The sequence below is a fragment of the Syngnathus scovelli genome, chromosome 11, assembly GCF_024217435.2.
Source record: "Syngnathus scovelli strain Florida chromosome 11, RoL_Ssco_1.2, whole genome shotgun sequence".
Classification (NCBI taxonomy): domain Eukaryota; kingdom Metazoa; phylum Chordata; class Actinopteri; order Syngnathiformes; family Syngnathidae; genus Syngnathus; species Syngnathus scovelli.
The window spans coordinates 9973141-9998738 of record NC_090857.1 but is presented as its reverse complement, the minus strand read 5'-3'; the positions used below and the strand labels follow the sequence as shown (position 1 = coordinate 9998738).

The 25598-nt window shown below is 42.4% G+C and overlaps 2 protein-coding genes across 5 annotated transcripts; both read left to right on the top strand.

The window, feature by feature from the left end:
* Positions 1–931: 931 nt before the first annotated feature.
* On the top strand, positions 932–2529 carry LOC125976838 (protein shisa-5). The gene is made up of 5 exons (XM_049732774.2): positions 932–1079; positions 1194–1350; positions 1421–1584; positions 1806–1949; positions 2175–2529. The coding sequence occupies exons 1-5, from the start codon at positions 1016–1018 to the stop codon at positions 2264–2266; spliced, it is 621 nt and encodes a 206-aa protein (XP_049588731.1). The 5' UTR covers positions 932–1015; the 3' UTR covers positions 2267–2529.
* A 1700-nt stretch (positions 2530–4229) lies between these two features.
* itga7 (integrin, alpha 7) lies at positions 4230–24237 on the top strand. Of its 4 annotated transcripts, none has more exons than XM_049732768.2 (27): positions 4230–4696; positions 13057–13184; positions 13383–13462; positions 13545–13800; positions 14798–14905; positions 17202–17409; positions 17529–17725; positions 18048–18136; positions 18211–18338; positions 18415–18510; positions 18597–18658; positions 18822–18991; positions 19111–19260; positions 19393–19508; positions 19658–19844; positions 19935–20009; positions 20158–20237; positions 20332–20409; positions 20540–20642; positions 20727–20924; positions 21081–21197; positions 21285–21398; positions 21462–21560; positions 21736–21861; positions 22081–22160; positions 22229–22248; positions 22653–24237. In XM_049732768.2, exons 1-27 carry the CDS (start codon positions 4245–4247, stop codon positions 22763–22765), a joined length of 3630 nt encoding a protein of 1209 aa, XP_049588725.1. In that variant the 5' UTR covers positions 4230–4244; the 3' UTR covers positions 22766–24237. The 4 variants fall into 4 exon arrangements, with proteins under 4 accessions (XP_049588725.1, XP_049588724.1, XP_049588727.1 ...); XM_049732767.2 differs by lacking the exon at positions 14798–14905 and adding an exon at positions 14163–14294; XM_049732770.2 differs by lacking the exons at positions 22081–22160; positions 22229–22248.
* The last annotated feature ends 1361 nt before the right edge of the window (positions 24238–25598 follow it).

Sequence of the window (25598 nt, the reverse complement as noted above, 5' to 3'; positions counted from 1 at the left end):
TCACTGATGCTAGCAACTGCTGTGCCTTCTAATCCACATAACATCCAAAACAACATTAGGAAGACGGAATTTGGAAGGTTTTATTTCATCTACCTAGTCAAGCTGCGTGTCCGCCCGTGAGGTGTGACCAAAATGCAACAAGACTTTGGCCGTTTGCTCGTGACTCATCTTAGTCTTGTTTACCGTCGCACCTTGGCTCACATTTAAAATATATCTTCTGAGCTATGCTATGCCATTAACTGTCAGGATTTAGTAGACCTCATTGATTTCCTACTTTTACTTGAAACTACTTGTGCTCAAGTGACCTTTTTCGCAAACCCGAAAGCCTTTGTCAGAATCCGACGTAACCCGAGCAATGCGGAGCTTTACAATTTCCTCCTTTTTATTTCGATTTTACTAGATGTTTCCTGTTATATCACGCTGTGTGATTTGTGTGCCATGCGTACAGATTCTTCTTCCTGTCAAATGTGACCACATGCCAGCTCAATAAATTAGAAATTCGCTTTGTATGCATGCATCAGGTGAATAGCTCCTACCTTTCATGACTGTGCGAATGTGTGCAATCAACATCACTCGGGTTTCATTTGAAGACTTTCATAACGTATGTAAAATTTACAGGGTGCCCAAACCACTGATTTATGTTTAAGTTCATACATTTGGATTAAAATTAATCATCAGATGTTTGCCCACACCAAATTGACCAATTCTTAGGGGTTGTTTTGCACAAAAATAAAAGACCCCATTTGTTTGGGTTGTTTTGGCAAGCAGGACCCTTGAAGCCCCCAAAGAAACAAACTATCATTGATATGGATCAATATCAGCTCTCCACAATTCCCTGAGTTGCCTGTTCTGGTGCACGACCTAATGTAAAATTCATGAAACTGCTTATGAATTTATTTCAATACCATTTCACTGTATTAATTGAACCGAGCCGGTTTCTCACCTGGAATGTTGTTAGGCGACTATAGCTACTGGGTGGGACAGGCACACACACAAAGTGTGTGTCTTTGCAGTAATGGTGTCGACCGTTTTGCCCTTTCTAGTCTTCGTGTCCTGTGTCCTCTTTCTACCTATATGGGGTGAGTAAACTTTATGGTGTATCTTTCTTTTAGCCCCCAAACAGCTCTCATTATGGAAATGAAAGCAAATATATTCTGTCATGTGCTCCCAATATGTCTTGGCTTGTCTGCCAGCTGACGACTGTTCTAGCTACTGGGACGACAACGGCGTTCGTCACAATGGTCTCCAGTGTGGTGGGATGTACTGCTGTGGAACCTGCAGCGAGAAATATTGCTGCACTAAAGAGCGAAGTCGGCTAACTCAAGAGCAACAGGAAATCTGTGATGACATGTAGGAAAAACGTGCACCCAAAAGTATTAAAATGCTTCTGTTCATAGCTGCTAATGGTTCATCTGCGCAGGCCTCGCTTCGCGAAGTTCTCCAGGCCTGCCATAGTTTTAGGCAGCATCCTCGGTACAGTCATTCCCATTATCTTCTGCGTGGGTCTCATTACCTGCTTTGTGGTTCCATGCTGCTGTCTGTACAAAAAGTGCAGGAAACAACACAATTCAAGGCGACGTCAAAGTGAGACACTTTCTTTATTTACTCAATGCGTTATTTACATTAGAAACACACCACCCCAGCAAACAAAATGCAGAAAGTATGTAGAGTGGTTATAAAAAGTCTACACACCCCTAATCAAAAAGCAGATTTTTGTGATGTAATCTGACAATCATTTTATTCTGACTGTCACTACTCTCGCTTGCTTGTTGTGTCCCACTGACTAAAAATAACATTTTATGCAGATGTGACATCCACCTTTGTCGCCGCACCCCATCAGCCGGCCTCCCCACCTCATCCGTCCCATCCTAGCTACCAGCCTGTGCCTGTCCACGGAGGCCCCGCCATGCCCACTGCACCGGTGGGCCCACCACCATACGTTGGACCCGGTGAGTTCTTACTTTGACTTGGAATGATGAGTTTGCAATCTATCTTAGTTGCCGAGTCTGGTTCATTGCACAAAATCTTTGTAATTTAAAAAAATATATATGTTTATGTAAAATTGTATCATATGCATATCGTCCCTCACTTTATTATACGAATATAAAAAAAATGATTTTGTTGAACTGCATTTTTTAATCATCACATCATGGGATGTGATCTATTTGTTTTAGTTCCTCCAGCATACACTCCACTTCCTCTACCACCACGTCCAAATGAACATCCCCAACCTCCCTACAATCCTGCCTACGGCTTCAACCCCTAAATCGGAAAGGAGTGTGCTTGTCATCAGAGTCTGAAATCATTTGGTACTGCAATGCATTTTCAGGGACCTTTAAACCCACGCACAGCAAACAGCTTAAAGTAATTGTGAATAAGTAACATCTTAAATGATCTTATCTTCAAAAATGCCAGCCTGGGTGAGTCTGTAATAGATTGACAAAATTCAATGAAATTGATAAAACACAAGTGTAAATATCTATTTCGCAACTATCCACTGTTGAAGCCTCAAATAAAATAAGACAAAAACATGCCCGCAATTATCCCATTGCACCACTAGAGGTCACTGTTGTCACACTTTCAGAAGACAGAGGCCATAATTTGCCTGCTGATGCATTTAATAATGATGTCACATTTCCTGTTGTTTCCCGTGGTATAAATCATCAAGCCATCAAGAGCAGAGCTCTCGGATGTTTCTTTCGACAGCCAACATTTTGACAAGGTGACATCTCTGTATTATGATTGATATGCTACTTACATCCTTCCTCTTCGATATCCCAACGTGTGCATCCAGTGTGGGAAAACAGCTGCACTCAGCTCAGCCTCCTTGAGGGAAGTGTAGTTAAATAGTCTGCAAGGATTTCATTCCGTAATAAGAAGCACCACACCCTCTTACAACCCCCCCCCCCCCCCCCCGAGTCGATGAATCAATACAGTAATACTGCTGACTATGGATGGAGGGCTAAAACAGGAAAAATGACCCTGCCCGTATGTGCTGCCTACTTGAGGTTTAAAATAAGCTCTCTCCTTGAGGTGGTGCTTAGACTGCTAATGAGTCTTTGCATCAGGGTGCTGCTGTCATGCACCGCATCATCTTCACATCCGCATGTCCACTATTGCTGTTTTCTTCTATTTAGGCATAAATATAATTTTTAAAATAGAACAGTGCGGCATAGCTCTGTTTGTTTTAAAACATCTTGCTGGCTATCGCTCTGTTTGTCTGAAGTGTGAAGGTAACGTGCTACAAGCATGCTCACACAATATGTCACAAACTTTATTGCATGCAACAGTTGGTGACAGCTGCACACAAGCAGTCATCAGGTGGTCCTACTGCAGCTGACAACACACAACTGGGATGTGAAGTAGTTGCAAAAGTCAACAATGTGTGGACAGACATTTCCCACCGTTCTGTCCTCTCACAGGACTCACTAAAGTCCAACTTTTTGTAGCTTAACGTCACAGGCACTGAAGACTTTCTAATTTAGTCCAGATTGTGTGCGTGGGTGTGTGCGTGTGATTTCCTGTCCATCATTTCTTCTATACCGTACAATTTAGTGTTGTGGTTTTATAAACTGTTAAGCGATAGATATTAGAACACAAATGGAGAAGCAACACCTGTAGACAGATAATGTCACAATGCTCACTGGCATGTATCTCCAAATAATTACTAAAATTATTGCATCCTATACAGTACAGTATACAGTAAATCCATGTCTGAGGGTGCAACACAATGCCCACCAAATTACAGTTTAATTTCTTAGGGGTTTATTTAATCAGGTAGTTTTTCACGCATTTCATTGATCATGGTCATGGAACAAATTAAGTCATTCTAAGCCATTAACTAGCAGGGAAGTATGCTTTAAATTATGATTATTGGAAATTGGAAGAAAACCTTCGCACATAAAAAAAATAAATACAAATCCAAAACATTAAAACGTTACATCCAAAAAGAAAAAAACCAAAAAAGTTTTCAAATGTCTTGTAGCACACCAACAATTCTCTTCAACTTTTTGTTCAAGCATTTCGATAAGGACCGTGTGAACCCAGCAGATAAATAAAACCGTCTGGTGTATTTTTATATATTTATTTTTTCTTCACCCACTCTGTCTCTATTCAATAGCCTCCAAGTACCTTGACAACCTTGCCTGGTATTTTGGCAGCAGTCCTTTGAGTGTTGCTGTCAGCTGAGAGCGTGTGTGTGCATGTGTGTATGTGTGTGTGTGTGTGTGTGCGTGTGTGTAAGGATGGAGGGGGGAGAAGTGAGCGGGGCTATTCAAGGCACTTGTCCTCCCTCGTCTCCCTCGGGTGCACAGAGGAGCAGGAGAGGGGAGGAGGCACATACTGCACACTTGCACTCTGGTAGCCGACGGGAGCACATTGAGCCCAGCCTGCTCCCCCACTTTCACACCGACTGCACCAAAAAGCCGCAACAAGAGGATTTCCCGCCGCAGGAGCAGGAATTCCTCCTCGGACATTCTTCTAGTTCTGCTCAAAGCTTCAGCATGGCAGGAGGAGCTCTGGGTGGACACCTTGGGACCAGGATGGGTCTCCTGTGGGCTCTGTTGATGCTCCTCAACCACGTGGGGGCTTTCAACCTGGATACTACTCACACGCTGCACAAACTGGGAGACCGCGGGACCTTTTTTGGTTTCTCTCTTGCTCTACACCAGCAGCTCACCCCAGAACCTCAGAGCTGGTGAGTTTACAACTTCTGTGTGGTGTGCACCTGTTCCAGCACTAGCTTCTACCGCCTCCCTTTTACCACTTATCACGTACATAAATCAAAAAAGTACTTTACATGCTTAGATACAGTCAAGGCAAAGAAGTATTATTAATACAGCACATCAGCCTACAGTGGTTCCTTGAGATTTGAGTGACATGAGTTATTATTATTATTATTTTTTTTATATATGAACCATCTTCTACTCAACTGTGTACTCAGCTCATTATACCATAGTAAACAAATCTTCAAAAATTATATTTCATACCATTCCCAGTTAAAATTCGCTAATGTCTTACCACTTTTTTTTGTTGGTGTTGGAATGTTTGAATGTTATTATCTTTGTCTATTGTCAGGACAGCCATAATTCATTTGGGCACAGCAGTTGAATGTGCTCTGTGCATTCAACTAATAGACTGAACGGGAAGTCAAGGACGAATAGGAGCATATGTGATGAATCAGCAGACCATGGAGATTGTTTCATTAAACACGTCTTCAAGGTTTATTGATTGTCATCAGTGTTCCCGCACCCGAGAGTTGACGTATACTTTCTGTAAAATCAGGTCTTGACTCAGCTACTGCTACGTGTACAATTTAATACTGCACTCTTTTTTTTTTTTTTCATTTGAGCATCACTTTAGAAGCGTTGCCAAAACACCAAGTGAGTGGGACATCTGGCCTTGGTGCAGAGATACAATTATAAAAGACCGATTCGTATTAAGCTCTGTATTGATTTGAAACATGCAGATCCTCACTGTACTCATTAATGTACCCTTCTTAATTTTGCTTCAACTTGCATAAACACTCACACAAGTATAAAAGGAAGTTAACATTAGCATAAACATATTGAAGCTGCAAAAAAATCAAAACAATTAGCCATATATATATATATATATATATATATATATATATATATATATATATATATATATATACATACATAGAGAGAGAGAGAGAGAGAGAGAGAGAGAGACACCTCCCTGCTAATGCAAGTATTCCTCCAAGCATCAACTGCCCGCTTTAGCTGCACTGCAGTCATGCTGTCGCCGGCTTAGACCAACTCTGTGACATCAGACATAAAGTCACCGTGAAGAATCTAATAGTGTATATTTATTGCGCAGCAGCATGGCTCCATCTTATTTTAAAAAGTGACTCGAGCCAAAAGTGTCACATTGCTGCGCTGTGGAAGAACCTGAAGAGAGTCAAAGAAGTGATGGCTTGGATGGTGTGTAACATGGCCGCTCGTAACATCACTCCATCGCTATGTATGGACGACTCGATATATTTAGCAAAATACACCTGACTGCATGTGTTTACTTTTAATGGCCACAATATTACGTCTAAAATTTAATGGATGTGATTCCGTTAACTTGAATACTATACATATTAATAAACAATTAATAAGTTTAGCATTTTTAAATAGGCCTTGGATTTTTTTACAGTTACAATAAACATATCAAAGGTATGTGTTGCATTACGGGTCCAATTCCCTGAAATGAAGATATCAGTATCACAACCTCAGCAGCAACTTAATAGACTTTATCCTGAGAGCATACTTTATTATTCACCAAACAAATATAGGGAAACCGATTCTCTTGTATGAATAATACATTTCCATTAGGCAGTTCAGATGACACGTTCTCAAAAGCTCCGTGATGAGACATCTTGCCCCAAAGTGTTGTAATCAGATGCTACACTGACTCATCTGGTCTTTGAATTTGGCCGAGCTTTGTGTGTGACTCTTGCCTGAGGTCACATTTCACTGCACTGATTGGGATATGAAGATAACGGCTTTGAAGTTCCAGACACTTCACGTGATCCAATACGACCCAAAACATTTATTTGCCGCACCATATTTCATCAAAAACATTCCCGCAAAACTACGGTATATACAAAAACCGTTAAGTCTAAGCATTTTATGCTGATTGGCTCATGAATGATGCCTAAAACTTAACAGCAAAAAAGAAGCTTGTAGTGACTTTCAAGACACCCTGTACATACTGCCCTGAAATACAGTAATCGCTAACCTAAACAGCAGCACTGACTGAGGCACTTCTACTACCTCTGTGTTGAGTGTAAATAAGGTAACTTGAGTTTTCGTGCAGTCATTTGTTGAAAGCACAAAGATGGTTTGTAAAAATCAAAGCAGCTTTGTGAAAGATTGCCATTGGCAGAAGCCCACTCTGATGCCCGGCTTCTGGCGGTTGCTGCAACGAATTACTGTAATGTCTTTGTTCCGCGTCACAGTACTGGCTTCTATGACTTGGCCTTGGTGGAGGTCTGCTGGCATCTCCAAGCAGCTTGACAATCTGCTGTTGCCACTGCTGTCAGACAGACGACGGAGGCATTTGAGTGGGAGTTATGTGTGGATCTGCTATTTATACTGAGATGACAAGTGCTTCCCCTAATAGTTGAGCACATGGCCAAGACAGGAAACTGCCTGTATTCAAACTCCCAGCTGTCTATCTGAATAGCAAATTCGTCGTTGTACTTTGTCCGACTTTCCGCACAACCTCGAGGGAGTCTCAAATTGGATTGGTGTTGCTTGGTTGTTGATGGCTGCTTAAATTTTTTTTTTTACCTGAAAACTGTGTTGTAAATAACCAAACCACGTTTTAGCCAAAAAGTAAAAACATTGATTGTGACATAATGGCTTGTGTATGTGTTCAACTCATAAATGCAATATAAACAATAAAAGAAATACTAATAAAACGTACTATAAATAAATGAAATAATAATGAAATAATAATGTTACTAAAAAGTTGAAATAAAGATGAAGCAAAAAAGGCAAAAAAAATGATAGCAATTTCAACATATAAATAAAGATAGAAATTTTGCATTTCAAGATAAATGTAACAAATATAATCTCTATAATAAATAAATTAAATGAAAATAAATAAAAATCATTTTACGCAAAGATTTAGGTTTAAAATAATACATACTTTAAAATATAAATAAATATATTAACAAATTAAAGCATTTAAAAATATTCCAAGACAATGGCGACAATAAAAAGCTCATTCAAAATAAAAGGAATATTGACAACATTTCACATATTAAAACAAAAGATCATGAACTAATTGATCACCATTTCGGGCACATTTCGTATGTGCTACTTTAATTTGATACAGTCAAGCATTTACCGTCTATATGAAGCACTCATGTACTCATGTTTTACTGCCATTTTCCCGTCTGTGTAGAGCCATTGCAGCATGATATACAACATGTAGCTTTCTCCATAGATGTGTTTGGCTCACTGCCACTGCATCAGTTATATAATGGACCCAATCCAATGAAAGTGTTAGATCCTTTTTCCGGCCTCTGCGTTTTGTTGAAAATGAAGCGCACGCGATGCAGTGTTTTTCCACAGCTCACAAATCATCTATGCTGTTTTGTCTGTGTGGCCTTCAAAGACATCTATTGTGCTTCATCTTCATCCTCTGAGCCCTTGAGAGTGAGCTTTTGTATTCAAGAAAGCCATTTCCGCCACTCGACAATCTCACTGCAACATATTAGTACGCTGTGATCCATCGTGTGGGTTGTAAATTGTTGGCGTATTGAAGAAAAGTGACACATTGAAAAATCTGGGAAGGGAGCTGAGCCTCGACATGAGTGTTGCATGGCCATGGAGGGACTTAAAGTTTAAACTAACTGGTTCGGCAATTATATATGCATATCCTTTCCCAGTCATAACAGATGGAACCCATAAGCACAATACAGCATGTGACAAGAATGAGTTTGACACCTCTTTAAATGTATGTCACTATGTCCCTGCACCATTCCATCACACACAGAATGGACTTGTCAATTTGCATCACAAAAGCACAATAAAACACTCCCCTCCTTCGCCCTCCATCTTGGGTTAAGAACAGCCTCCCCCGCTTTTGCCCCCTCCCATCCCCAAACTCAATTCATGATCTGTCTACAGTAACTCTTGTACTGCAGCCCATTCATGTGAAAGCCTTGGCAGTGCATCTAAGTCCTTTCTTTTTCCCACTGCTTACCTACAAGGAGAAATAATTTATAGAACTCTCATTGAATACTCTTCACTGTCTGTCCATTTAGCACTCCGTCGGCCTGCCATGACCCATACAAAAGCTCGGCGGGAAGCGTTGGTGCCAGGCCCGAAAGCTTTCAGGAATATTAGCGGAGTGAGAGCGCGGGACAAAGTGCCGAGTCAGCAAGAAAAACACAACTTCAGTTGGACTGAGAGCAGGAAAACATGGCATCCTTTTTAGATAATCGGCGGCGCCATCGTTTGTTTTTGGTGTTTGATTATTCAAGTGTCATCAAGGTTGTTTGAGGAGAAAGGAAGAGGTTGACCCTGGTGGTCACATTCTCCTAATGTGGGGGAGGGTCTAACACAAACAGGAGCCGCGGGGATGAATAAGCCATGACCGGCCTCACCTTTTGATTAAATGTGCGCGTGTGTGTGTGTGTGTGTGTGTGTGTGTGTGTGTGTGTGCAAGCCTGCGGTTGAATCAATCAGGTGATAGCATCTCTTTACAGTAGCTGTCAACTATAAGGCAGGAAATTAAACAATTTTATTTGACAGCTTTTTCTTGCATTCCAAGTAATAAATATTCCTTTTGCATACTGTCAATAATTATCATCACTAAAAAATACCAACTAGTTAAATGCAATAATTGTGTTAACATAAAAGCATTCAATATTAAATGAAATGTTTGTGTTAGCTTGGTGATGCTAGTGGTTAGCACGTCTTCAATAGTTCAATCGTTCATGCTAGTTTCTTTAAAGACTGACTTGGGTATGAGTGTGAATCTTTTTTTTTTTTTTCGACATATGTCCAAGAAGTGCCTACAAGTGTACTTTAAAGTCTCAGTAGGTAAATATGAATGGATAAATTGATTGATAAGGAGAAGAATGACATTGAAGATTATAGAACAGATGTGAACGTATTCCTAAGGGCCAATCATTACCTCATCTATTTCCTGAAAATGATCATTGACATGTTGATCAATAGAAGGACAACTGGTGAGATGAGTGGCTTGTTAAAGATGTATGCAACACGAGGATTGGCTCATTTGTGTCATATAATACCTAAACGCAACCGAGTTCAGCACGGCACATCTTTAGTAAATTGAGTCAAGCGAACAAAAATCTGATGGATTTGAGCGCTGTCGAAAAATAAATTGCACATGGTGCTGCCATTGTAAATGGTCCCAAAACAGACCTGGTTTTTAGCATCTGTTCGCAATACAGAGACGGTGAATCTAATTTCACCACCCCAGGTGGATTTAGGGATCGCTATGATGCGATATATCGACCATTGCTAATTGGATTTTATGATGCTGAAAAATAGATTTGTGCATCTTATACTTTGCGGCTGTTTCATGGTGGTCTGTAATTTTTGTTTTCACTGGCATCCGCCATAGCAACTGATGGTGTAGTAGTTCACTTTCCTGACCTTGGTGTGTGTTCAGTTGCCGCTCTTGTGAGTCTGTCTATATTTATGTGCCGTGTGATTGACTGGAGGGCATTTGAGACACACTTTCTGAGGGGATTTTTTTTCTTCTTTTTTTAACCGAAGCAAATCATTGCATTGAATCACCTTTCCCGGTTGTGAACCATAGTGTCCCAAAGGGGTTTTTGCATGGACTACCAGCTGTCTCTGTCCTTCTCTTTTCCCCTTTTATTGTGCATTATCCATGCCCTCTGTTTTTGTGGCACACATTATGATTCACAGCATCTCATTCTCAGCTGTTGCTTCCCGTAGAGTTCCCCGAAAATAAATGTTTTAAAGACAGACAGCGGTTCGGGTATTGAGTCCTGGTTTACATAGTTGGTGTATGTAGACTTTGGCTGTGTAAATACAAATTGGGGTACATAGTAAGCTCTGTATTGCTGCTCATGTTTGACTTTGCAAGTATATGTTTGTATATCCAGATCAGAGGTCACAGTCTTGCCTCGGGACAATAAAGGGAGGCCATCACCTCCCTGCCGATCCTGCAGAGCTGCCTTCCACTGCCTCCTGTCCACCGAACACATGTTAAGCGTGAGAGTAGACTTCGGGGTTCATCAATCTAAAATCCTACTGGAAATGTTGAAGGTGCAACTAATGTTCCACAATTATGAACGGCTGTCAAATGATCAATCCTGGGACATTAAAAGTAAGCGTATCACCATGATGACAAAACGTTTTACCCTCAAATTTGTCCAGCCGTCCATCCATTGGAAAGAAGTGACGGATACATAACAGAAAGAATGAGAGACGTCTATCCAGCCATCAGAAGCGACTGACTGGTGTAACATGATGTCTGTCTGTCCATCCAAAACAACTCTAACGCCATCCATCCGTCCATATGTCCGTCTGTCCTTCTGTTAGAAGCAATTCATTGGTATATTGCTAAATGCGGGCCTTTCCATATGGCCTTCTGTCCATCCATCTGCTCATCCGTCACAAGCATTCACAGCTATATCGCAAGAAGTCAGTCTATCCATCAAAATCTACTTGCTGGTACAACTCGCTCACTGGAAAGATCCAAAATATTAGTAGTCTAGTTTGTACAATAGAATTCAGAAGAAAATCAACAGTTAGCATGTGATCGTCCAAAACAAAATGTGAAAATCAGGAGAAGTAGCACATTTATGGATGTGAATAAATTGAACGAGCTCATGCAAGTGGATGGGGGCTGGAGAAAATGACGGGTCACGTGGTGCTTAGGGTGGATGAGGGTTAGGGTCAATGAACAATGTTTGAAGCGTAAGGTTCTGCTGTGTTTGTTATTTTCAGCCAGAAGTGTGTTTGTTACTGTTTATATTTCATGAAGTAAACCCTTTGCCTCGACAGCTTGTTTGAGCCAAATGCTAGGCGATCGTCTGGTCTTTGTCGGTTTAACACCAATTTAATTTGGGTGGCAGGTCTTGTTATCAGTGCTCCGTTGTTTATCTTACATTCTGGTAAATGATAGTAAACCATAACAGCTGTTCACTTGGTTTCTGATTCTACTATTCTATATCATTGACCTGTCGTTAGTTTGTGTATGAAAAATAACCTTCAGGCAAAATCAGTGAGCGTTCAACTCTTCTGTACAGTTTCATGAGACAGTTTATGCGTTTTTTTTTTCCAAACAAAACCCAAGCTCACACTCAACTGCTCGATATGTTCTCAGTGGTTTGATGGTAGTGTACAGTACAGTAAGGATATGCCAACGATGTGTGTGTGTTTTTGTGTGCGGGTAATTATATTCACATTACACCACCAATACACACACATGGATGTACAAGCGTACAGACACACACATTCAAACCCCACAAAGCTTAGTTGTGCATGTCATGTGGGTTGCCTGAAAGATGATCTGGCAGTTGAAAATGATGGAGAGACTTTCTGACTCATCGCTGAACAATGGAGAATAAAGGTGTTCAAAAGGCTGCAGTATAGAAAATTAGGAGTCCAAAATGGTGATTCATATGCTGCAATCATTTGAACTAATTTATTTTACATAACTGATAACACATGGACATTGAAGACTTAATACATTGGAAGCCTATTGCTAACCAAAACAGCAGCACTTACCGAAAAACATATGCAAGCATGTTAACAAAGTGCGTAGATAGCTTGTGAATTATCAGATTAAAATGGATTGTGAATTAACAGTTGTATTATTTTCGATGGAACGAAACTCTGACCAAAGAGAGGGATTTAGTCACACTAGCGTGGCTAAGATGGAAACAAAAGCTGATCCTTAAGGCTAACTATTTTTACTTTTCCTATTTGAACTTTCCCTCATTACTTCCCCCCCCCTTCCCTTTCTGTGTCTTGACGACTTGCTTCCATGCATCCGCCATGCCTGACAGTGTTGGCTGGAATGCGGCCCAACATTCAGTTTTTAAAATAGCCTAAGAATCTGCGCTCCTAATAAGGCAGAGGGCAACGACTCTGCCCCCCAACAAATATCATCACCCATCTTAGTGAGAATAAAGGCGTTCCATGATGGGTGAAGGTTGAGAGTCAAAGCAAGTTTGTGCAAACGACATAGAGCCCACGTAGAGCTGTCCCACAGTCGAGATAATGAAAAGCAATGTTTTTTGTCTAATACACGTACCACTACTTGGTCGGGCTACACTATCTGACGTCATGATTCTTGTTTGTGATTGGACTATTTAAATACAGGAAATCAACCGCAGACCAAAATATCACAGTTAGTACTACCTTGAATAATTATGCAAAGCTCCTGATATCTCACATACATTAACTCGTTGTGATGGCTCTAATGATTGATGTGCAGGCTGACCGTCATTTGTCGATGAATTCATTTTCCAACATGAGGATCGATTCATCCATCATATTAATCCTTACAATTGTGTTGTCTCAGGATCTTAGTTGGGGCGCCACAGGCTGCAGGCCACGGTTTGTTGCGCGGCAGTCGACCTGGAGCCCTGTTCAAGTGTCCTATCACACCTGAGGAATATGACTGTGAGAGGGTTGATATTGATGGTACAGGTAAGTTTTTATTCTCTTTTCAGTAGACACATTTGAATAGCAGTAAAGTCACCAAAGAGCCAAGAACTGGAGTTGCTTGTTTTTGAAATATGGAACAAAAATTTGAGCATGATCTGGTTTGAATCACATGTAGCACCTTGCCGCTAGGACCAAATCCTAGACTTATTTCTCATCCTGTTTTGCGTTCTTCTCCTTCAGTGAGTCTAAACAAGGAGAACAAGGACAACCAATGGCTGGGAGTTACTGTCAAGAGCCAAGGCATTGGAGGCAAGGTGGTGGTAAGTCAGGAACTCTTGATTAAAAAACATCTTGTACTTCTACAGCTGCACAATGTTTGGCTACCCTGTTACCTTTCCCCAGACCTGCGCTCACCTGTATGAGCTCAGGCAGCGCGTGCACCAACCCACCGAGACGCGATCTCCTATCGGACGCTGCTACGTTCTGAGTGAAGACCTGACAAAGCGAGACGACCTGGATGGAGGAGAGTGGAAGTTCTGTGAGGGCCGGCCGCAGGGTCACGAGCAGTTTGGCTTCTGCCAACAAGGTCTTTCCGTCAGTTTCACCCCAGACAACAACTTCATATTGTTTGGGGCCCCTGGGACATACCACTGGAAAGGTACGGTGGCCTGTATGGATTTAAAAGCCGCGATGTAAGAGTTGAACTACTCGGTGTAAATCTCAGCTAACCCACAAGGGAACATTTAAGCACATTGACTTTACGCAGGGAAGGAAAATTTCTGAACTTGGGATAAGCGTCTGAAGTCTTTTCCATATGTGCCTGGATTCTTTTGCTATCTAATACCAACTGTAAATGAATTGCTTCACAGTTACTTGACGATCTCATCTTGTTTGAATCTCACTCCAGAACCCGATCAACCCAAACGTCTTTCTCCGGTGTAGCCGTCCAGATGGTTTCCGCCAGTGTTTTCGGAGCGTATACCTGTTTTCATGTTTTGGCCTCACACGTTTGCATTTCAGGTGAAGTGCGCATGCAGCTGTTAAACCAGACGCTGCTCGACCTTGGTGTCTATGATGACGGACCCTACGAGGTGGCGGATCAGAAAGAGCTTAATGCCCGGCTCATCCCTGTGCCCTACCACAGTTACCTGGGTAGGGTTCGCCCTCCCTGAGGAAGCGAGGGTCTGGTGGAAGATGGCGACCAGGGCTCAGACTGTACCCCACCACTCTCCGATATAGCCCCAGGCCACAACTGAGCAGTGACTCCATCTATTCCTGGAAGGTTATTTATGGCCAAAACCATCAAGATTTTCAACTAATTCCCGGCTGGGATTTGGTGTCCAGAGTTTTTTCTGGACTGGAAGTTATATTTGGCTTCAAATGATCTGATGTCAGCCATGAGAATTCGGGGTACACTCTGAACCCGGAGGGCTGTCGCTCCACCAGAGAGCCGGGATTTTTCTGCAGGGAAAACGGCTGCCGCCCACCCACCCACCGAAACACAGCACCAATCAGTCACAGCTTATCTCACCTGCACTCTCCTCTCCCCCTTTCTTTTTCATTCTACCCGCCTTACCTCCCTCACATTTCACCACCCTGTCACCCTCCCTGCGCTGGTCCCTCTACCTCCTTTCCTCTCCTGTCTGGGGCCATAGGGCTCTTGTTCTTGGCTAACCCAGTTAAGGACGAACCGCTGTACAAAACTCTGGAGCCCTCCACGAAGCCCACAGCCTTTGAGGATGTAGCCCATAATAGCTACTTAGGTTTGTAGGCGTGATGTGTTGTTCTTTGGACCGGATTGGCTTTTCCTGATCTAGAAGTAGCCCTAAACCCCATTTTCTTCTTCCTGTTGTTAATCCTTTCTTGCTCATGGTGTCTGGATTTCGATCTGTGTTGGACCTTGTCCCTTTAACTGTTAAGAGACAACCACCCTAAACATGACAGTCAATCCTTTGATTTCCATTCCATTTATCCTGTCATAGTTAGTCCATGGCAGATGTTTGGTAAAAGAGCACCTTGGATGGTTTATCAGTTACACGGCAAGGTTACACGTAGAGACGGGCAACTATTACACCATCACTATGGGGTATCTGAACCCCACCGAAGTCAAGCCAGTGGACTCCCACACTATCAGTGAGTGGTTGTCTCTTGGAGCAACATTGAGTTCGTCTCCTGTGTCTGTAAGTCTTTGTCATCTCAAGTCTGCATGTAATGTACAAAAAGAGGCTTTTCCAGGGTATCATGGTGTTAGTTAGCTTGCCCCCATTCTTCTCAGTTTTCCAAGAATGTCTAACTAGCATACGGTTTGGGTGTTTTTTTGGGAGTGTGCTTACTAACAAGGGTTGGTATTTTTTAAGCAAGTGTCCCGTTGAAGCTTAGTGACCCGTCGTCGACTTCACAGGACGTTTTCATGGTTAACGTTGGATTGCGGTGTTCTTACGTCTCACTGACTGCGTGGATCTCCCGTAAATCTCCTAAATCACATACCTTCCAGTCCCGCTGACCCTTTTGCCCCACTCCTTATTTAGCCATCTCCTTGACAACACTAATTCCCATGTGACATTTTAGCCTTCATTTTTTTAAATAACTCACATGACCCCATTGATTCTAACTAGATGAAATGACACACCCGCATGTCTGATGAAAAAAGCCTGTGCTTATGAGAATTTGGTAGGAAACTGTATGTAAATTTATCATTTTTTAGTTTATCTATTTAAAAACTTTATATAGTATGTATTTTCTTATTATGACTAGTATGTAGTGTGTTTCTAAGATGTCCAGTCTTAAAATAATGAGTTAAAATAATTGTAATGTAATAAAAAACTGCCAGGATGTAATTATAGTATATACGTAATATATACGCAAACATCTATACAAATCTTAGCTGATGGAGCAAAACTGGAATAGGATATTTAAGAATATAGAAGTATGCGGAGTCTTGCTGAGGACACATAATTACCTCACAAGCATTTGTTTTGCGTTTCCCACTCCAGTTTTATTGTTGACCTTGTAACTGACGTGAGTTAAAAAACACCATGTGTGGCAAAAGTAGCTCCTGCGACACCCCCATTATGTTTTACACTTCAGACATTCCTCGCCTGTCGTCCTGGTGCTGCTTGCTGTTTGTCTCAGCTTTGTCGCCTCCATTTTCGAAAATTTAGTGTCAGACGGAGCATCCCACCTTTTGTCACTCACAACCTCCCCACCCAGCATGTTGTAACAAATGCATGTGGTTTGCTTCTGTTTAAATAGTTTGTTATGATTTGTTTTTTATTATTTGGATTTAAACACACCACACTTGCCACCTGCCACAATCACGCTTCTATCCTTTATACACACACACACTCACACAATCACCCAAGACACACACAGTGAACAAACAATGAAATACTTGGGGCTAACCCTATCACAAAACACAAAACATTCATCGAAAAAATTGAATCTGAAAGTTGGTTTGGATTTTAAAGATGTGAGTGCATCAAGTCAAACCAAATTAAATCATTCAAAAATATCCAAATCCTATTTTATTGGGGAGACTAAGTGCACAATGAATGTTGATGCACCCCCTTTCAAAACAAAGCCCATTGGCTTGTTTATTTTGGTAAAACCTAGTAATTGTGCTTTTATTCTATTGTCGTTGGGGCCCATCCCCCAAAGTCGTTGCACCCACACAAAAGTCAAATAGACCCATTTACAGCTGTGTAATTATTACACAATTAATGTCCCACACACCCTGGAGAGTGCTCACCACAGTTTAGGAATCCCCGCTTTGGGCTATAAATCTGATTCATGTCTCGTCACAATGTTTACATGCTTCGACTAAAATTAAGCGATGCAGACCTCGTGAGACATGAGCTGAAGCTCAATAGATCACCCCACATACCCGCAGACCGACGAGCACTAGCTGGCCCCATCAGGAGTTAGACACAAAATCAATAGTCACTTTAGGCATACATTTCATTAGTCAGAAGATGAGCACAGAGAAGCTCCCCAACCACCCACCACGGTCAATACTACTAAATCTTGAGCCTAACTACCCCCTTCCGCCTCCTCCGCCAGGCTTCTCCGTGGACTCGGCCATGGGAATAATGAGCCTCGGGGAGTTGACCTTTGTGGCAGGTGCACCGCGGGCTAATCACACGGGGGCCGTGGTGTTGCTACGCAAGGACAACGTTCACCGCTTGGTGCCCGAGCATATTTTCTGGGGAGAGGAGCTCGCGTCTTCTTTCGGCTACTCAGTGGCAACCACTGATCTCAACAATGATGGGTGAGGAGAGACTTTGTCTTCTGTCCTCCTGAAATATGGAACTAAACCAAAGCGCTTGATGGAGACTAGCTGCTAGATACAAAATCATAATGTCTTTTTATAATTGTTCCTATTCTTAGTTGGACCGACCTGATCGTGGGAGCACCCAATTTTTTTGACCGTAAAGCTGAGATCGGTGGTGCCGTCTACGTGTACCTAAACCCCTTTGGACACTGGGATGATCAGGCCCGGCCCATCCGTCTCAACGGGACATACGACTCCATGTTTGGCATGACGGTCAGCAACATAGGTGATTTGGACCAGGACGGATACGGAGGTGAGAGTCAAACATACAAAAATCCATCCAAAGTCTAATGTAGAATTTACTCTATTGTATTTTTAGATAACATGTATTAGACAGATGGAGTAACTTGAGAATTTAAACCACAGGATAAAACTGTCATGTTACTGCAGAAGAATAACATTTCATTTGAAGAACCTGATCCAGATAGTTTAATGATAAACTAAACTGTAACAAAAAATGAATCTAATAAAACTAATAAACATATCCTGAAACCTATTTAAAACTAAAAAAAATGTCAAACTGAAATCCAAACTAAGTATGGTCAAAATCTGTGACAATTGAAACCCTGGTGCAGACATCGCCGTTGGTGCTCCGTTTGACGGGGACGGCAAGGTGTTCATCTACCGAGGTTCGGATGCAGGAATTGAAACCAAACCTGCTCAGGTGATTTTTTTTTAAGATGTAGAAAAAAAGTAGAGGACAGGAAGAGATCAAGTTTATTCCCTGTGACTATTTAGGTGCTGGATGGCCAAGACTTTGACGTGAGGCGTTTCGGATACTCCATCTCAGGCGGCTTGGACGTGGATGAGAACCACTATCCAGACCTCGCCATTGGCTCACTCAATAATTCAGTGGTTCTCTTCAGGTATCCATATAAAATCAGATCCGGTCGGTGTGTCTTCTTTTGACACTCCATTGTTTTGTTTTTTTTGTCCATAAAGGTCTCGCCCAGTCATCCATGTAATTCGGGAAATATCCATTGACCCGGAATACATCGATCTGACACAGCATAACTGTAAAGGCCGAGATGGAGTTTGGTAAGAGCAGATCCACACGATCCTGTAAATTGATCTCCTTTTATGTTCCTGATCTGTTTGCTCTCCCCTCTGCTTTTTCATTGTAGCATCGAGGTCAAGGCTTGCTTTGTCTACGCGGCTCACCCAGTGCACTACTCGCCACATATAAGTGAGTCCGACGTAATGTTCAGTTTGGTGTTGAATGGATAATTGGTGGCTAGGGTGGCTAATTAGCACACATTATTCATTCTAGTAACAGTTTAAAAAATGAAGTGTTGAATCCTGCTCAATCTCTGTGCTTGCTGACATTTTGATTTCTTGCCGCTTTCAAGCCCTGATGGTGCGTTTTGAAGCCGACGCGGAGCGCAGGAAGCTGGGCCTGCCGCACCGCGTCAACTTCCTGGGCCGCAGTTCCCTGGAGTCCGAGTACACGCAGATCGAGGAGGTGGAGCTTCATCGGCAGAAACACCCAGCTTGTGCCACCGCTACCTTCCAACTCCATGTCAGTAAAACTTACTTGAGGACCGGGATGCTGGTTGGCACAACATCGCATATGTGCAAAATATCAATCAGTCCCCTAATGGCTGATATTTCTATATTTTGTATGCTCTCTCCACGCAGGAGAACATCCGGGACAAACTTCGACCCATCTCATTGGCCATCACCCACACCATTAAACCTGTGCCCCCGCACAGACACTCGGGAGCTAAGCGCCTGGAGAGATTGGCTCCGGTGCTCAACGTGTCGCCCTCCAACACGCTGCACTCGGAGGTCAATTAGGGTTACTACTACTACTCTCCGCAAGAAATTTAAAGTCACTCTTGGAAAACGTCCAGTCTTCTAATTAATGTGCGTCTCTAATATCTACTGTACTCATTAGCATATCTTCTTCTTTTATTGAAGGTGAACTTCCTGCGCGAGGGATGCGGCCCAGACAAAATCTGCCAGAGCAACCTACAGCTGAGCTACCGCTTTGGAACGCGGCCTCTCACCTCTGACCTGTTCACCCCCCTGCCAAGGTTAGTGTGTGGATATAAAACATGAACTCAGAGTATTGTGGATGTTGTTGGCTGTTGCTTAGCAACAGTATGAATGGGCCTTGCCAGTCTGCAGCCATCTTGGTTCAGTCTACATAGCTGTTAATCTTCATCTTGATTGTGCATCTCAGGGACGAGAACGATGTGCAGGTTTTCTCCTTGTCCGACCAGCGTGTAGTGGCGTTGGAGATCACAGTGACCAACATGCCCTCGGACCCGCTTCGCCCCGAGGAGGACGGCGATGACGCCCACGCCGCTCAGCTGCTCGTCTCTCTCCCGAGAATGCTCTCCTACGCCGGCTCCAGGGTGCCCGCTCAGGTGCTTTAGGCGGTCATAAAAAAATTAAAAAAACGTTCCATGTGATGCACTATGTTGATGTTTTTGTGGAATTTTATGACTCACTTCTAGATGAGGTGTCAAGCCAATCAAAATGGCTCCGATGTAGAATGTGACCTGGGGAACCCCGTGAAAAGAAACACAAAGGTGAGCTTAGTCAGTTGGAATGAACATTTTTTTATAGCGACAATAGAATTAATAAATGTAAATGTTTTGTATAATTATTTTAATAACATTTATTTTAATAATATGGGCTAATAAGAATATATCTGTTTAATTTTTTTTTTATTTTAAGTTAAAATTCATCATCAACTTGAGCACGGCCAACATCACCATTGAAACGACAGAGTTGACCGCTGACCTCCAACTGACTACGCAAGTATCTTTTCTCTGTCCATTTTCAAAATGGCAACATATAATACTATATCTGATAACGATTTTATTATTTGCATCCATTCTTGATCAACAGCATCAGTGAGCAGCCTGACCTCGTACCAATCACAGCAATGGCGAAAGTTGTAATAGAGCTCCCTCTGTCTGTCAGTGGGTAAGTAACACTCATGATATTAGGTACACCCTATTTTATGAAGCTAATATACATAAATGTCAGACTGGTATTCCTGAATGAATGCAAATAATTGCAAGCTTGCTACTGATGCGATTGTGTGTTGCTGCAGGCTGGCTCGTCCTCATCAGCTGTTCTTCAGCGGTGCTGTTAGGGGCGAAAGCGCCATGAGCAGTCTGGAGGATGTTGGCAGCCCCGTGGACTTTGAGTTTGTGGTGAGGAGCCCCAACTTTATAAATGAGTTCATTTTCATGCTTCAATCTGGGGGTTAAATATCCCCCCCCCGCGCCCCTCCCCAGGTGGCCAATCCCGGTCAAGCGCTGCAAACATTTGGCTCCGCCTTCCTCAACATCATGTGGCCATATGAACTGGACAATGGCAAGTGGCTCCTGTACCCGGCCAGTCTGAACTTTGATGGATCCCAATGCACTCCTGCGGGGGCGATCAACCCTTTAAGTCTAGATGCCCCCGCATCTGCGCAGCCTGTCAATCAAACGGTGAGCATAATAGGACAGGAGGTCCATAAATTCATCATGCCTGTAGAATGAACCACACCTGGAGTACAATATTACCATTCAAATTCATTTCAATGGGGAGAATTGAAGGTATGGTAAAAAATTTCAAGATCTCACGTTCGCGATGGTTGTCACAAGGTCGGGCGAACTCGTCGCTCCCACCCGGATCTCGAAGGCCAGGAAACGACCGGTGGCAGCGTGAAACGAAGCGCTCCGGCTGTGGCTGCTTCCGAGAGGCGCAAGTCACTCAAGTTGGTAAGAGGAGAAGAAATAATGCAATCATCACATGCTAAAGCCAGTAGTTTCCTTTTACGATGATGGATTGTTGTTTTGGTGTGACAGGATTGTCTCCTGGGGTCAGCGCGTTGCGTGCTCTTGCAGTGCCCCCTCCACAGCTTCTCCGGGCAGGCGGTGCTAAGGATTCATGGAAGGCTGTGGAACAGCACTTTCATTGAGGTACAATTTGTGTAGACACTCAATTTCTGTTTCTTCGCACAACACCTGCCATGTGTTGTTCAGGAGTTCCAAACTGTCAGTGCTCTGGAGTTGCTGGTCAGAGCAGAAATCACCGTCAAGTCCACCATCAAACATCTGCTCCTCAGGGATGCTGAAGCACAGGTATGAATGAGTGAAATTAAATATAGGAATGACTGAACTCTTTATAATTATTATTTATTGAAATGCCAACTTTTAATGCAATGCCCAATTTAATCTATGAATCCATCACCCCACAGAATATCAGCTTTCCATAATATCAACTCTGTTCACTTTGAATGCTTCTCATGTTTCGCAGGTTCCAGTGATGATCTATCCCGAGCCCGGTCTAGTGGACCAGTACTCAATCCCCTGGTGGATCATCCTCATCGCCATCCTGGCTGGCATCTTTCTTCTGACCCTGCTGGTCTGCTTACTGTGGATGGTAATGACATCATCACCTATCTCCCGTACAACTACTCAAATCTGTCGTTTCATTCCAGTTTATGAATTTTGCAACTAAAGGGTGCCGAAGGCGGCAAACATCATCAGATGATATTAGCAGTCTTACAAAAACATTTTGGCTGCTTGGTAGCTATTTTCTCCTTTTCACTGCTGAAAATCTTCCTTGCTCTCTTTCACCCCCTCCTTTTTCAAATCCCAGTGTGGCTTCTTCAAGCGCAACAAGAGGCGCCAACACTATGACACGGAGTACTACCGCGCCCATTTGGGTGTCCAGCCCTCGGAGGTGGAGAAGCAGGCCTCGGAACTGGAATGAGAACACATTTCAGTCGGGCCTGCTTTCTCCCCTCCTTCTCCCTCCCTCCAAGCGGTAAAGATGGCCGCCACGCGGTTGATGTTACGTCACGCCCGCCGGCGTTTTAAAACGCTTGCTATGCTGTGTGTTGCTTTGGATTGTCTGCACTTGTCACACACTTGCTTGGCTTGTCATACTTGCACAAGTAAATTAGTACACGTTGTTGTGTTGGTGACATAATCAACAGGTGCTTAAGGTGTTTCCTAAGAGCACGTTGGCGGTGTGTTCGTGTGTGGAACAACAACACGGATTTACAAAGTACACCACAGTCGTCACTTCTCTGCTATTTTTTTTTTTTCCCCGTCCCCAGTTTTCACTAGTGTGTCTTGTTCGGAATGGAGCTTTCAAAACGGCACGGAAACCCAACACTAATTGAATATGCTAATTGTGTGTATTACTACTTTCCTTCCCCCATCTAGTGTGGTTTCTTCCAACGGGCCCACCACAAAGAAAAACTGCCTCAGTACCATGCGGTGAAGATCCCTCGCCAGGAGCGGCCGCAGTTCCAGACAGAGAAATCCGGTGTTCATAAAAAGGAATGGGCCACACACTGGAATGACGGGACTTCATAAAAACCACAAAGCACCCACAAGCACCCTCCTCCTTCTGAGCGTGCCACTCATTTGGAACCCCAACAAACGTGCACGTTGTCTCAGACTGGATCTTGAGCGCGCACGATACATGGAGTGACTGCACGGCCACCGTGGAGTATTTGAAGCATACTATATAGTGATTGTAAAAGATATGGGACTATGATGAGATAGCCTTTGACAAGGACTATGTTCTTTTGTTTGTTTGTTTGTTTGTTTGTTTGTTTGTTTGTTTGTTTGCCTGAATTGCTGTAGCACTGATGACTCATATGGGCAATTTTTACATGATGATGTTTGTTGTAGTGTCTGTAAGGCAGACCTGTCAAAATGGCTGAAAATCAGTTCCCCAGAAAAGTGCTGCATTTTTGTTTTTTGCAAATTTGTGGGTTGGGGGCTGTGGAAGTTTTAACAGAAGTCTTCGACCCAAAAGTGGGGGTGGCAGAAACTTGAAAAAATTTGATTAATGGACAGGTACCTACGTTCAGACCTGACCAAAATCTAGGACATAGTCCCTTATATCCGAAGACATGCATGCTACGTTCGTTTTATGTCGGGCCACGTCATCGCCATGGCATCCCTCAGTGGACCGGTAATGACCACAAAAATCATATACATCATATTAAAATCTGTACACAATTAGCACGAGCGAAATGGATGAATGGGAGTGTTGATAATTTGACCTATGTGACCTGTTTAAATGACAAATCACGATACAGCACCACCTGCTGGATGTGTTTGCTCACAGCAGCATTTGGTCCCGATGAAAGCTGACTGTAAGGGGTAGTCCTCATCTTATTGAAAGGAATTTAACAAAACAATGCAAATTGCACTTTCACACTTGGCAGGGGTGATAAAATTACCCCTACAGTTTTAGTCGAGCATGTGAGTGGCATTTTCCCAATTTCACTGTTGAACATTTTCTTCCTATCAATTTAAATAATTCATGTTCAGTCATCTTAAATTGTAGAATTATTGGATCAATCTTCTCACCGCTTGAGCATCTTTGAGCATTTGCCAGACTGAGACTGTTTGCTGCTGATGACAATCACTTCATTGTTTGTCACCATGGACACGTCAGAGAAAACGGCTGATTTGAATCATTGCTTAACCGCAAAAGTCATGATTTGTCATGAATTTCTGTTTTGTTTTGTTTCTTTTGCGTTTGAATTCATGTGGCTTGACTGCAAAAGGTGGTTAAATGTGGTTTAATTGCAACATGTAACAAAAAAAATATTTTTTTGTCTGTAAATTCCGAAATAGATCCGACAGTTTTTGCAATTCATGAAATTCATTATACGTTTTATTGTTGCAGATATGATCTAAAGAGGATATATCATGGAAAATGTGCTCTTTTTTGTTCATATGTCAAGTTGAGTTCCATCAAGTGTGAAATTAAACAACCACGTAAACCTTTTATCTGGTTCAGGCAAGTGTCATTCATTTGTCGTGTTGACACAGAGGGAGAGAAACACAACATCGATGCAAGAAGGTAAGCAGAGCTGCACTAAATTTTGTCAAATGCACAGATAGCTCGGTTGAAGTTAGTGAAGCGGTGGTGATGGCGTATTAGTGTCTTGTTCATGTGCCACATAAATTGTTGTCTGTGGAGTATTTTGTTGATTGTAGAATTCATGTAAATCTCGGGACGTGTCCAGTAGAGGGCGTACTACACCAAGCAAATTGAATTCCCGTGGTGACGTTGCTCCTGAAGCAACATGCAAGGAAATGGCTGTGATTCACGCGGCATTTCCTGCGTTACTCAACAATATTCTCCCTTACTTTGTTTATTTGTGAAATATGTCTTGCAAATCCAAAATGTTGAATCCGCCCCTCAATTATGAGTCATGTGATCTTTTATGTCATTAGATAAGCATCGCCAAAACTCCTGAGATTTTGAGGCCATTTCATGTTCATGTCTAAAAAAAGTGTGAACATGCATTACGTTATTTGAGGTTGAGTGTCTTGTGTGTGCTTGAGGATCAGAGAAGAAACATACATTTTTAAAATTTGCAAGCTATGTTTATGCACACTTGATTTTTGCGTTGTGTAGTTCTATATCGACACCAAACCTTATTGCATTTTTTATCTGTAGGCTGATGGATTTTTATTTGAGCATTGAAACAGCTCCACTTGACTGAGCCACAATATTTTGTTTCAAATCTGAAAAACTGCATCAACTTTCTTGGACACTGACAACACCAAATGTTTGCATTCTTCTTTTGTGATGTAATCTAATCTGATGTAGCTACACTTTTTTTTTTTGTAATGACCACTAATTGTATTTTATGTGTCTCCATTTTTAATAGTGTATTAATTCATTATTGTGTTTAACAAAGAGGAGCACGTGTTTAACTTCTAGCAGTAAAATACAGCAACTAAAACATAGCAACTTATCTTGTCAAAGCCCAGGAATACATCTTAACCAGTCACTATAACTCACAATAGATAAAATCTCCAAATTTATTGCCACGCTTTGTCATTTCAGTTAGCCTTCTTATGGATACTTTATTGGAGAGCTGAGCTTACATTTAGTTGTATTTTCCCTTGCTCATTTGCAACCCAATGCATGACTCTCGTATTCCTGCCCGGGCTTGTCTGAATGTGGGGAGATTTCCTGTTTGCACAGTGCAGTGTTGTGTACAGTGAGTCTGCACTGCATCACAACACAGTGAGGCAAACGGGTGGAGTGAACATTGGAGGATGACGACCACACTTCATTCTTCTCCCTGTGAGTCCACACATTGTCAGACTTAAAAGATGACGCGGTGGGTTGCA

Coding starts and splice junctions, on each gene's coding strand:
- LOC125976838 (XM_049732774.2), top strand. CDS start 1,016: ATGGTGTCGACCGTTTTGCCCTTTCTAGTCTTCGTGTCCTGTGTCCTC. Junction 1,080..1,193: donor CCTCTTTCTACCTATATGGG/GTGAGTAAACTT, acceptor CTTGTCTGCCAG/CTGACGACTGTTCTAGCTAC. Junction 1,950..2,174: donor ACCACCATACGTTGGACCCG/GTGAGTTCTTAC, acceptor TATTTGTTTTAG/TTCCTCCAGCATACACTCCA.
- itga7 (XM_049732767.2), top strand. CDS start 4,245: ATGGAGGGGGGAGAAGTGAGCGGGGCTATTCAAGGCACTTGTCCTCCC. Junction 20,410..20,539: donor CTCCCTCTGTCTGTCAGTGG/GTAAGTAACACT, acceptor GTGTTGCTGCAG/GCTGGCTCGTCCTCATCAGC. Junction 21,561..21,735: donor TCAGGGATGCTGAAGCACAG/GTATGAATGAGT, acceptor CATGTTTCGCAG/GTTCCAGTGATGATCTATCC.